At 42.5% G+C, this 13,372-nt stretch overlaps 1 protein-coding gene across 11 annotated transcripts in view; it reads right to left on the bottom strand.

Moving 5' to 3' along the window:
• WDR27 (WD repeat domain 27) overlaps positions 1–13,372 on the bottom strand; it is a 1,147,516-nt gene that overhangs the window by 171,732 nt on the left and 962,412 nt on the right. Inside the window, exon 25 of one of the 11 annotated variants that reach the window (XM_063917757.1) lies at positions 4,653–4,875. The exons of the other annotated variants lie outside the window; for them this stretch is intronic. Coding sequence (XP_063773827.1) covers positions 4,858–4,875 — 18 coding nt within the window. The 3' untranslated portion in view covers positions 4,653–4,857. Of the gene's footprint in view, positions 1–4,652; positions 4,876–13,372 lie in introns of those variants that run through there. 11 annotated transcript variants of the gene reach the window in all.

The raw sequence follows: 13,372 nt of genomic DNA, 5'->3' as shown, positions 1-13,372 counted from the left end.
CTGCTTAGTGAGCATTCGGTCTGGAGAAGCTGAGAAGCTGTTCTCTGCACACTGGATGGTTATGAGGTATGTGTCCCTCCATTAGATGGATGGTGTGGCAACATAATATGATTGAAAATGTGGTTGTTATGGATTGATATTCTTGTTTACAATTAAGTAGGATATGACATCACATGCTTTACAGTGTGGGACGCGGAAGTAGGTGTTTATGGCGCCGTTTTGTGATCAGGGGAGGTTTAAAGGGAGCCTTGTGGCATTACCAGCCTTGCTACTGGATAAAGCAGAGAGATGCACTTTATATGTATTATGCTGCAGTGACTCCTGAGGACGGTCTGGATTGACCGAAAACGTTTGAGTTGAGCTGAGTATGCTATTTTAATCAATAAATTAATTTGCTACACATGGAAATCTGGAGAGTGCCCCTACTACATTTCTATACATAAATACTGTTCGGTATTTTGGGTGATATCCCAGTGGATACGCCATGGAAGATGTGAGTGCGGCCTTATATGGATATTAATTAAAGAGGATCCTTTCTAAGGAACTATTTTTTTGGTCTGACACCCATCCGGAATTTACAAGCTGCATTTGTATTAACTTTTTTTTTATCCATGACAGTATGAGTTGTTTTGCCCATGTGGTGATTTTAACTTTATTTTTATTTCTCTGATTTTTTTGATTGTTTTGCATTGGTCCTTCATTCTTGGTGCCACCTCACAACAATTAGTGGTATACTGTAGTATGTTTATGTTTATTAGCTGATTATGATCTTCTGCATTCCTGAAATGTGACTATTATTTGTTTTTGAGAGGGCTGCCCTATTGGGAAAGTCCCTGTGTAGTATTATTGCACATAAAGTGTGTTTAATACATAATTGTTGCTGTTTCTATTTTGCACTTTGGTAATACTCTTATATAGTTGCACATGAAGTATTTCCAATATACAATTGTTGCTATTTTTTTGTATTGTGTCTGAAAGGTCTGTGTTTTTTTCAGTAGAAACCTATAATGTCTCAAATAAATGATTTAGAGTTTGACGAGGGTCTCTTAGCGGCTGCTGAGAACCAGGTAGTCTCACTCACAGCTGATGACGCAGAGGTCTACTTTGACCATTTTGAATTTACCAGCTTACCTGCTGAAAAAATCATGGGATTCTGAGATTAAAACGTAGAGAGGTTGAACTGACTCTGCATGGCCAGTTTTTGTCAGAGTATCACAGTTCTAAGAGGGTACCTAGGGGATTCCGCATCACTAATACTCCAACGATTGGCAGAACAAGCTCGGCGTTCTGATGTAAGTGGTGCGGGGTCCTCAATAAGTGCTCTCTTGATCTGATTTTACTGGTGATTGAGGAGGTAGGATTGGAATTATCATGGGTTCGTGATGATATTGTGAAGTTTGAAAAGCTTAGCTTATCCACCTTAAAGAGTGATAAAGTGGAGAATTGGTGTGATAAACTACAGACTCAAATTGATACTTTTTGGGATGATCTTGTCTCATTTAAGAGGAAAAAGTTGCAAACTGTCAACAATGATTATGCTACTCATCAGGAATATAGGTGGCTTACAGGCAATGGTAGTAGTAGGAGGCAGCGAAATTTTAGAACACAGAGACCCAGGGTACCCTATACTACTGATTCCTCATTATCACAATCAGCCTCAGATTCTGATGTACCTGCTCCTCTACCACCCAGTGGTTTTTTAGGTTGAGGAAGAGGACAGGGATCCAACAATCAGCGAGGAGGGCGCCTAGGCCGCACCCAAGGAGAGGAGGATACAAAGAAAGGAGGGCGCCGGAGGAGAGTATAAGTAGTATATTTAATCGGTCGGATTACACTTTATCTGAGGCAGAACATTCATTATTATCTTTAGGTATGTCTTTTGCACCTTCCTCTAGACATGATGATTTTAATTTGTGGATCACTATAAGTTCGGTAGAAAATTTAGACTTAAGGAGTTCTTTATGGACAAAAAGTCAATGAAGGCAGATGCACAATATGAACAATCAATTTTGTCGAACCCGAGCTCTTTTGATCCACAGTCAAATAATCCCAGTATTCGCACTTTTTTGCGGATGACTGAACAGGACTTTAGGGCACATACACAGGTGCGCCAATTTGGGAATTTGACGCCAGAACAGAAACAGGCTATAAAGTCCCTACGGGACAATACGTCGATAACAATACGCCCAGCTGATAAAGGCGGATCAGTGGTGGTTCAAAACACCACTGATTATGATAAGGAGATACTGCGTCAGCTCTCAGATTGTACCACCTATATTAAATGTGACTCTAATCCGATACCTATCATTAAAAAGAAAGTTGATAATTTGATAAACCTGGCTGTGAATAATGGCTGGGTGACTGAACAATTATCCAATTTCTTGAGGGTGCCTTTCCTGATTTGTCCAGTGATTTAAACTTTGCCCAAAGTGCATAAAACTTTAGAAAGCCCCCCCGGGGAGACCAATAATATCAGCCAGGGGTTCGTTACTACAGCCGTTGGCAATATTTTTGGATAGCATCCTTCAAGAATTGTTATTTGATATACCTAGTTATCTTAAAGATACTGGTGACTTTTTGACTAAAATTTGTGAGTTGGGTGATTTACCTGAGACACTTTTGGTAACACTTGAGGGGGTAAATTTACTAAAATTCGTATTTGTACCGATTTGGAGGGAGATTCATCACGAATGACATCGAATGTGTGAATTTGCAACTTTTTAAAAATTTTACGCCTCATTTACTAAGCTGTCGTATTTGTATTTTTCGTGTTTTCTGATGTCGATGTCATTCGTGGTTTTGTAAGGTAGAATGCAGCCGATTTAGTGGTTTTGCGACCGCGTTATGAGTTTTTTTTACGACTGCGTCACATTTCTGTTACGGCAGTGTTTATCCGTTCCCGGAGGCGTTTTTTTCCTAAGTTTCGTTTTTGTCACTCGTCCGTGATTGGTTTGATTCGTGATGGAGGAGTGTCTGTGCTCATTACTATAAAAACGCCCCAAATCGGCCGCACCTCGTGGGTTTAGCTAGTGGAGAGGTGAGAGGAAGGTGTGTTAGGAGTTGGTGAGTTTTTTGGAGTTTGTGGAGGATTTGAGGAGGTTCTTTTCGATTGTTGAGTGCTGTACTGTGTGTGTAAGTAGTCTTGTCATACTTGTTGTGTAGTTATTTAAAAGTCTGTCTAGTTTTTTGTCATTGTTTTTTTTTTAACGTCTATTGTCATTGTTTGTGAGTGTGTGTGTGTGTGTGTGTGTGTGTGTGTGTGTGTGTGTGTTTGGTGTGTGGTGTGTAGTGGTAGTGGAGGAGTGTTTTTATTGTTTTTTTTTCTCAGTGTTATTTGTTGTTTGTCCTGATTATGTCCCAGTCAGAGGTGAGTGAGAGGGAGGTGGTGAGTGAGAGGGAGGCGGTGAGTGAGGTGGAGAAGGTGAGTGAGAGGGAGGAGGTGAGTGAGGTGGAGGAGGTTAGTGAGGAGGAGGGGGAGGTTGCTGCTGCGGCCTCCAGTAATAGTGATAGTGATGGTGTTGTGGCAGCCACGCACCACTACAAAGACGGGCCGTAACGTTAAATTCAGCTACGCTGAGAATATGGCATTGGTGCGGGAGCTGATGAGGCATCATCGACAGTTGTTTGGCCATGATGCTGCAAAGGTGTCGTCACGCAGGAAGACTGTTCTGTGGGGGAAGGTCGTTGCGGCTGTTAATAGTGAGGGTGTGGTGAGGCGGACCAAGGACACGTGTCATAAGCGATTCTACGACATCAAGCGCCGTGCCAAGGCTAAGATGTCGAAGGAGGCTAAATCAGCCCACCAAACCGGGGGTGGACACCCCTTCCGAGCGAGGAGCCTGTGTGTACTCTGATTCCGCCAGAAGTGGTTGGTGCGACTCATGTCCGGGATTCGGATCGGCCAAGGCAGGATGGTGAGTTCTTTTTTTTTTTTTTTTTTATTAAACATCTGTGCTTTGTCCTTAGTTGTCTGAAATGTCTTCTAGCTAATTGTGATTGTAAGTTGGTTCATTCTTCTAATGTGTTGGTGATGTAGTGCAGGCCTGGCCAACCTGTGGCTCTTCAGCTGTTGTAAAACTACAAGTCCCATCATGCCTTGCCACAGTTTTGCTATTAGGGAATGCTAAAACTGTGGCAGGGCATGCTGGGATGTGTAGTTCCACTACATCTGGAGAGCCACAGGTTGGCCAGGCCTGATGTAGTGTTAATATCAATTATGTATGTTTTTATCCTTTGTATTGTAAATTTTTCTGGTTGCCTTGGCCTTTTTCTGGTGTTTTATTTCAAAAGTAAATGTTTGTAGCTGTATTTTAAAGAAGTGTGATTAATATGTTTTATGCAAAGTTTTTTTATTTAACAATTTCAATGGATTTATGTTTATTGTGTGTTGTTCTGGGTTGTCCTTTGTGTGCTTGATGTGATTTTTCATGCATATTTGGATTTGATGTTTACAATTTTGTGCAGATATTTGTGGGTAGTGTTTTCTTGTTAGCATCAAAAATTGGTAACTTAGCGTGCAATATTGTGGTTGTGTCAAGCTACGACGTTTGGGTTTTAAGTAGTATAATATTGTGCATTATGCGCCTTTGTGTATGTATTGTTTGGTGAAATTGTTTCTTATTTAAAGTATACACACCCAATGAAGTCAGGCAGAAAAGCATAAGCATCGTTTAGTTTACATCTCATCAGGTTCCACATATGTTTACATCACAATAAGGAATTTGCATAAACATATCAACAAAATAGTATGTTCATGAGGACATTCTTCATATTTCTACAGTACGAAAGAGAAGCAGCACAGCCAGGCCACATCCAACACTGCCAAGAGATGCAGATGGTGGCAATGCAGGTAAGATTTTACTGTAAACACATATTCTGCAAACACATAGAAAAACAAAATGTTAATGTTTATCTTATCACATAGGTTCTTCTTCACCAAACCCCCCTCCACTAAGGCGCCCATCACAGGGCTCGGTTACTGTGGCTAGGATGCCAACCAAGAGACGCCGTCTTGAGGCTGAATCACCAGCACCATCATCACCACCCCAACGGCGCATCTCCGCAGTGTCGGCCCTGCCACCACAAGCTATTTTGGCCTGCCCACAAAGTGAGGATCCACAATCCCCTCAGTTGTCTGGTGAGTAAACATAACAATTACCTGCAAAGAAGGTAAAAAACACTGGGTTAGATGTATTAACCTGGAGGAGGCATAAGGAAAAGAAAAACCAGTGATATGTGCAAGGTGATAAAGGCAGCAGCACAAAAAAAACCTAACTGTTAATTAACATATTGGAGCTGTTTGCCTTATGCCTTTATCACCTTGCACATATCACTGGTTTATCACTTCCTTATGCCTTATCCAGTTTTATACATCTGCACCACTGTTTGTGCACAGCAAAAAAATAAAAACACATGAACAGTCATCCTTGTAATAATCACCAACAGCAAGCACATGGTGGTAAGGTTTTTTTAGATGGTTAATTGTCAGATGTGATGTTGGCCATATCAACAAATATTTATACTTTTAATCTTTGCTAAAAACACCTACATAAATGTTAAGTCTCATCCAATTGTTTTGCATGGCCAACATCACCAGTTCTAAACATAGGGCACCTTAAGACTTTTTCACCCATTGTTAATGTTTACATTTTAGACCACTATATTTGTTAACGTTTTGGCCAGACCACTGACTGCCTTGAACAATGTATGAGTGTATTGGTCAACACATTTATTGTATTGTGTGTGTTGTTCCAAAGGAAGCTTCATACCCAATATGTATATGTAGTAATTTGTATTTGTTAGAGTTCTTCGTGTTCGCACATTAATTATGGCTCAGAGTCCAACAATTCCCTCAAACTTATTACAACTGTGTAGTGAACGTTAGAAGCCACATATTTATACAAAAAGGTGAACAACATAGTTAAGTTTAGGCCACAATCTATTTATCAATTCCAACATGAATATTAAGAAGTAATGCATGTTGACGTAAAGCTATAGTAAGACCAATGCTAAATATTAACTAAATAGTGGCTGTCTTCAACCCCATACAGAACCAGCCATCATGACTGAGGATGACCAGCAGGAAAGTGACCAGCAGGATACCTACACACTACACCTGCAGCCCATCGATCCTACCCAGCCAACCACGCCGCAGGACATACCCCTACCACCCCAAACATCCCACAGCCCCCAATTGAGCACAACACCACCCAAGACACAAATGGGCCCTGAGTTTTGGAGCCGTTGGGCCACACAGCAGGAGCAAAACTATGCGTGCCTTAACACCCACAGCCAATACCTGGCAAGTCTGCCCCATCATCTGCCTAGACTGAGTCGAAACTCAGGCAGACTTATAGTTCAGGTGGGCAGAATTGCCAATTCAATGGAGCAGATGAGGGCAGACAACTGCCAAATGCAAGCCAATCTCCAACGCATCATGGATGAACAACAGCAGCAGCAATCCCTAATTCAGCTAATCCAACACAACCAAATTGTAAACGACAACCTGTCCAGAATAATAGCAAGCAACACTGCCGCTAATACGCAACTCACTGCAAGCCTCAATATACTAAGTCAAAGCCTTAATGTGTTGGCATCACACCAAGTCAGCTCTAGCTCAGGGACAACTACACCAAGCCAGACCCCAGTTCACTCCCCAGTTAGACGCTCCAGTAGAACCCGGACCAACGAGCCAGCCCAATCCTCGGCACCCAGCACACACCCAAAAAAAAATAATAATCAGGCCTGCAGCTAATAGTTTGTTAATTTAAAAATGATGTTGATTTGTTACAGCAAAAATGCCTGTGTTCAAGGTAATAAATTGTTCACACGGAATATGTGTATTGTTTCATTTTCTACAGAAACCACCTGCACATTAGTGTCTTGGCCCAGATGTCTATTGGTATAAATATATTGCCTGCCCCTAGGTGGCCTCAGCTCAACGTGTGTGTAATCTATGGCACCCAGCACATTGGGCATGGCCGCAAGCTCAGAGAAAGCTACCCTGACTGCATGCCACTGCGACTCCTGGGTAGGGAAGCAGAGAGAGGCATCTATGTGGCCATCCAAGACATCCAAAACCTGAGTGGACATTCCTAAATTTAAGGTGAGTGTCATGACCTGTAATCAATACAATACTGTGTTATATTACATTACAGAAGCACCACTTAGACATAGACATGTATGTATGTTTTAACTCACCTGAATTAAATATTTAGAAAAGGTGGCCTGTGAGATACTAATGACATCGCCAGTCACAGGCTGGAAGCTGCCAGTAGCCATAAAGTGCAACACAGCCAGGAGTTTGTGCAGGCCTGAGAAAGAGCGAGAGCGTACTGTCTCAGGGTCTAGGTTCAGTTTGTCAAGGTCATACAGACGTAAAATGTTATTTACATTTACTCGGACCATCTGTATAACCTGGTCATCAGCCAATTTGTTAAAGTTTAAACGCCCACTAAAACAACCAGGCATGCCCAGCCTACGCGGAACCTGTACAACCTGCTGACCATGTTCATTTTCCTGGCCTTGGTTTATTGTAGCCTCATGGAGCAGTGTCAGGTATCCCCCAGCAAACAAGAAAGCAGTACTACACACGGTAGCATCCATTTCAGAGTGAGAGAGGAGAAAAATGTGTTTCGGCCCCTTTTAAAGGTCCAACAAGTCAGGTGTGAGTAATGTAGAATTGGCAACATGTGTAAACACGCTTCTCAAAAGCAGGTCTATTTTTTTTTCAGGCTTTTTGTACGATTAGTATTTTATCACGGCCGCACATGCATTTTCACGGTAGAGATTTCAAATACGAATGCTTAGTAAATGACCGAGTTCAATACCTAAACAGCCGCGTTTGACCGATGGTGTATTCATTCGTATTTTTACTACACAGCTGTAATAAAAATACAAATGCCCTCATCACTGCCGTGATTTGAGTTTAGTAAATTCCCGAGATGACACTTTGAAGAAAAAACACCATCTCGGTCAAAATCGGGAGCTTAGTAAATATACCCCGATGTGTCTTCTTTATATACCATTATACCACATGATTTGGGTATAGCAGCAGTGAGAGAGCTACTGCAGAGAACTTCGAGACAGGGTCCCCCGTGGAATGCATTATAGAGATGTTGACTATGATTTTGGAGTATAATCATTTTATGTTCCATGATGACTATTTTATACAAAGCTCAGGCACAGCCATGAGCCCTAATGTGGCCCATGCATATGCAGGCATATTTATGCATGTATACCAGTCTACCCACATTATGCCGAAATATGGAGCCAAAATACTTTATTATAAGAGATTTATAGACGATATCTTTCTGTTATGGGGTGGCACTGTGAGTGAATTTGAAGTGATGTTGGCCAAATTGAATAGCTTAGACTTGTCTGTACGGTTCACTGGACACTCTAGCGCAAAAAGCATAAATTTTTTGGACATAACTGTAACCCAAAGAGGGAAGGAGATTGGAGACGACTCTATATAGAAAAGAGACAGATCGTAATACCATTTTACACGCCAGGAGTAACCACCCACCGAGATTGAAAATGAGTTTGCCCATTTCGCAATTCATGCGTGTACTGCGTAATAACACGAACCCTGTTACAGCTGAGTTACAGATTGAAGAGATGCGTAACCGTTTTTTTGAACGGGGCTATACCGCGAAGGTGGTTGATAGATGTTTGAGCAGAGCACGCTTGGGACTACGGAAAGAGAAATGAGAAAAAAGTGAGAGTATGATCTTTGTCACACAATATGATACTCAGTCTCAATCTATAGCCAGGTCCATTAGGACTAATTGGCCAACTGTTAAATCGGAACCAAGATTGGGTGCTATCTTGGGAGGTGTGCCAATGATGGCTTATAGACGAGGGCAAAATTTGAAGCAAATTCTCATGCAACCAACTCATCAGACAAACAATGACATTGGGAGCTGGTTAAATGAGTATAGACCAGGATGTGTGAAATGCACGGGTTGCACTACATGTCGTGCGATGTTGACGGGGAGTACTTTTCCCCATCCCCACAGTGGTAAACAGGTGAAGATACGATATAAACTTCACTGTAGAATGGACCATGTGGTGTATATGCTTACTTGCCCGTGTAGATTGTCTTACGTCGGCATGACAACATGCACTTTCCATGAATGCATGGCGAATCATAGAAGCTTGATACATCAAGCACTGCTCACAAGGAATACGGATAAACCAGTAGCACAACATTTCCTATTAATGGGCAATCTGGTGGCGTCACTTAAATGCAGAATTATAGATTCGGTACCGATGCCTAAACGCGGTGGAGACCGGATGACCATATTGAAAATATTGGAGGTTCGCTGGATTTACAATCTTGGAACGGTAGCACTGTATGGACTTAATGAGTCTAATGCTTTAAATATATTGTTGCACTAATGACAAGCATTCATGGCTTATTCTGTCTTCTATTCATTTAGGACCAATGCAATATCATTAACTAATTTTTTAGATTCTTTTTGTGTGTACTGTTTTAGTAAGTTATTAGTGTTAGTGCTGTTTTATTAAATAAGGGGATGAGCGAGCCCTTCCTATGTTGGTTATAGATTTTAACTCGTCCTGAATGCCGCGCACAAATTTGTGTGGGTGCTCCTCATGACGAGACTTTTCTTTGAGAGGAAAAAAAAGGTTTTGTAAAAATATTAATTGTTTTAGGGTATTGTAATTGCCTTTACATGGGTTAGGACACGCTCATCTAATCACCTGGCTCCCTTTTGATCTCCCAGTCTGATCTTCCATCTATTGTTGGGGACATCAGTGACACCTCTTTCACTATAATGATTATTACCGTATAGTTATATATTATGCAGGATGATAATACTGATTTTAAATTTACCATGAAAATATTGATTATATGGATACAGTTAATGTGTACATCTATATCCCCGATGTGTTGTTTATATTATTAAATTACTAGATTTGCATGTCACAAAGTGCGTCATCCAATGTGCCGTGGAGTGTAGTCACGTCGGTGGCTTGCGCTCCACGGTCACTTCCGGAATGATGCGATGCGTATCAAAGACCGGAAGTGCCGGGCCGCGCTGACTGCTTAGTGAGCGTTCGGTCTGGAGAAGCTGAGAAGCTGTTCTGTGCACACTGGATGGTTATGAGGTACGTGTCCCTCCATTAGATGGATGGTGCGGCAACATAATATGATTGAAATTGTGGTTGTTATGGATTGATTTTGTTGTTTACAATTAAGTAGGATATGACATCACATGCGTTCCAGTGTGGAACGCGGAAGTAGGTGTTTTTGGCGCCGTTTTGTGATCAGGGGATGTTTAAAGGGAGCCTTGTGGCATTACCAGCCTTGCTACTGAATAAAGCTGAGAGATGCACTTTATATGTATTATGCTGCAATGACTCCTGAGGACGGTCTGGATTGACCGAAAACGTTTGAGTTGTGCCGAGTATGCTATTTTAGTCAATAAATTAATTTGCTGCACATGAAAATCTGGAGAGTGCCCCTACTACATATATATATATATATATATACTAATATACTGTGTATATATATATATATATATATATATATATATATATAGAGTAAACAATAGCCGCTGGTTCCATGGGGGGTCATTCTGGGATGATCGTAGCTGTGCTAAATTTAGCACAGCTACGATCATTCACACTGACATGCGGGGGGACGCCCAGCACAGGGATATCCCGCCCCGCATGTCAGTGCTGCCCCCCCACCCCCCCAGAAGTGCAAAGGCATCGCACAGTGGCGATGCCTTTGCACTTCAAGAGTAGCTCCCGAACAGCGCAGCTTTAGCATGCTGGCTGGGAGCTACTCATCGCACCCCGGACCGCAGCGGCTGCATGTCCCGAGGCAGTTCTGACCCGATCGCACCCCTGTGATAAACTGCAGCATGCGATCGGGTCAGAATGACCCCCCATATCTCTCCAAGGTGCAGCACTTGGTGTAATAAATACAATAATAACTCATCTGCTGTATTTATTACGCCGAGTGCTGCAACTTGGACATGTATATAACTATTGGGTATGTGGGTATGTTTGTGTAGCCACTGGCACCTATGGGCATGATATCATTTGTAGTACAACTAAATGACTCTCTGATTTTAAATCAGTACCCTAGAGCGCTCCGCTGAGGGGTAACAGGCTGACCCCCGTGCTATATAAATGGTTTATCCTGCAGGGGGTAAGAGAGTGTATAGCTGGCACAACGCCCCAAGAAAATAATGCACCTCTGCTAATCAAGCTCCGCCTGGTATAGAATTTTTGGAATGGGGACCTTGTGCTGCGATCTCCCCTATTATAGTGTCACCCTTCTAGACTGGCATAATCTAATTCTGATTGCTACTTTTGCAGGAAGACCACATGCTTAAAGCCTACAGCTTTAGATAAATTAGCCCAGGGTACAACACTAGAGTGGAGAAAAACATTTTAAAAACAAATATTTAATTATTCTGTTTTTAAGCAGTTATCTTTAAGTTGACTGGGTCCTGGTTAGCAACAGAACCTCACATCTTGCTTTCAAAATTCAGAAACATAATATTTGATTTTGATACAACCCTAGTTGCACATTGTTAGATGCAGACTTCATCACATAGTGAAACACTTTCGCTTGCAAAAATAACAAAAGTAATCTAAAGCTGAGATACAAATAAAGGCAATCTGTCAAGGATCTTTGATGGCTCTTTGACAGTTCAAGACATTAATCTTCTAAAATGAAAATGGGCCGCATGAGGAGAGAAAACAGATCAAAATATAGACAACTTTAAATGGACAGTAGAACTAGCATTTGGTTGGGAACTCAATTTAGACTGGAGGTATTCTGTGTAAGGTCGTCTGCTGACAGATAAATATTGGAATTCAGGTATCTAATTTACAACAAAGTTACTGTTGCCAGTTCATACTTGGTAACTGATAATTAACATTTCTCTTACGTCCTAGAGGATGCTGGGGTCCATTTTAGTACCATGGGGTATAGACTGTTCCGCAAGAGACTTCGGCACTTTAAGACTTTTTAACTAGTGTGAACTGGCTCCTCCCTCTATGCCCCTCCTCCAGACCTCAGTTTAGAAAATGTGGGGGGAAGATAGAACCAACTTCTCAATTAGTTTAATGGTTCTACTTCCGCTGACAGGACACCATTAGCTCCTGAGGGTACTGAACAAAGCTCAAACATGGCTCGCGTTCACTCCAGCAGCACTGCCGCCACCCCCTAACAGAGCAGGAAGAAAGAAGACGGGTGAGTATTTTACCAGAGTCCGGCAGAGAAGGTCCTCCGGACATCATGGCGGCTTGTAAGGTAACAGCGCAGAGCAGGTACTAACAGAGCAGGAAGAAAGAAGACGGGTGAGTATTTTACCAGAGTCCGGCAGAGAAGGTCCTCCGGACATCATGGCGGCTTGTAAGGTAACAGCGCAGCGGGGACGCTGCGCTCCATGTCTCTCAGCGGGTCCATTTTAGTACCATGGGGTATAGACGGTTCCGCAGGAGACTTCGGCACTTTAAGACTTTTTAACTAGTGTGAACTGGCTCCTCCCTCTATGCCCCTCCTCCAGAAGGTTTAGAAAATGTGCCCAGGAGACTGGACGCACTCTAGTGGGACTCTACAGAGCTTTGCTAGTAAAGACTTTGTTATGTTTTTTGTTTTACAGAGAGGCTGCAGGCAACAGCTTCCCTGCCTCGTGGGACTTAGGGGGGGAAGATAGAACCAACTTCTCAATTAGTTTAATGGTTCTACTTCCGCTGACTGGGCACCATTAGCTCCTGAGGGTACTGAACACAGCTCAAACATGGCTCGCGTTCACTCCCGCAGCACTGCCACCACCCCCTAACAGAGCAGGAAGAAAGAAGACGGGTGAGTATTTTACCGGAGTCCGGCAGAGAAGGTCCTCCGGACATCGTGATAGCTTGTAAGGTAACAGCGCAGCGGGGACATTGCGCTGGTGCGCTCTGAGCGGCATGAAACCTTTTCTCTCCTGGCTAAATAAGTGTATCCCCCCCCGGGGGCCAGTATAAAGATTCCCCTGTTCTGAGGGAAACGTGCCATTGCTAGGGGGTGGAGCTTTTCCTCAGGCATCCAGTTCACTCACCAGCGCGCCATTTTCTCCTGCAGACGCCGCTGTGAGGATCCACGCGGCTCTTCTCTGCCACGGCTACTGCAAGTACCAGCGGGTTATACAAGGGAAGGAACATTTAAACTTAAAGATAGATATATATATATATATATATATATTATAGTTATATCAATTGGTGATAAGTGTTTATAGTGTGTGCTGCACATTATATAAGGGCGCTGGATGTGGACTGGCAAATTCCTTGTGTTTCTCTAACAGACTTCTCTGTGGGTCTGTCCCTGATAGCTCCTGTGTGAAAG

This window comes from Pseudophryne corroboree, chromosome 4, assembly GCF_028390025.1.
Source record: "Pseudophryne corroboree isolate aPseCor3 chromosome 4, aPseCor3.hap2, whole genome shotgun sequence".
In the NCBI taxonomy this organism is placed as follows: Eukaryota; Metazoa; Chordata; class Amphibia; order Anura; family Myobatrachidae; genus Pseudophryne; species Pseudophryne corroboree.
This window is presented reverse-complemented; position numbering and strand designations above follow the sequence as displayed.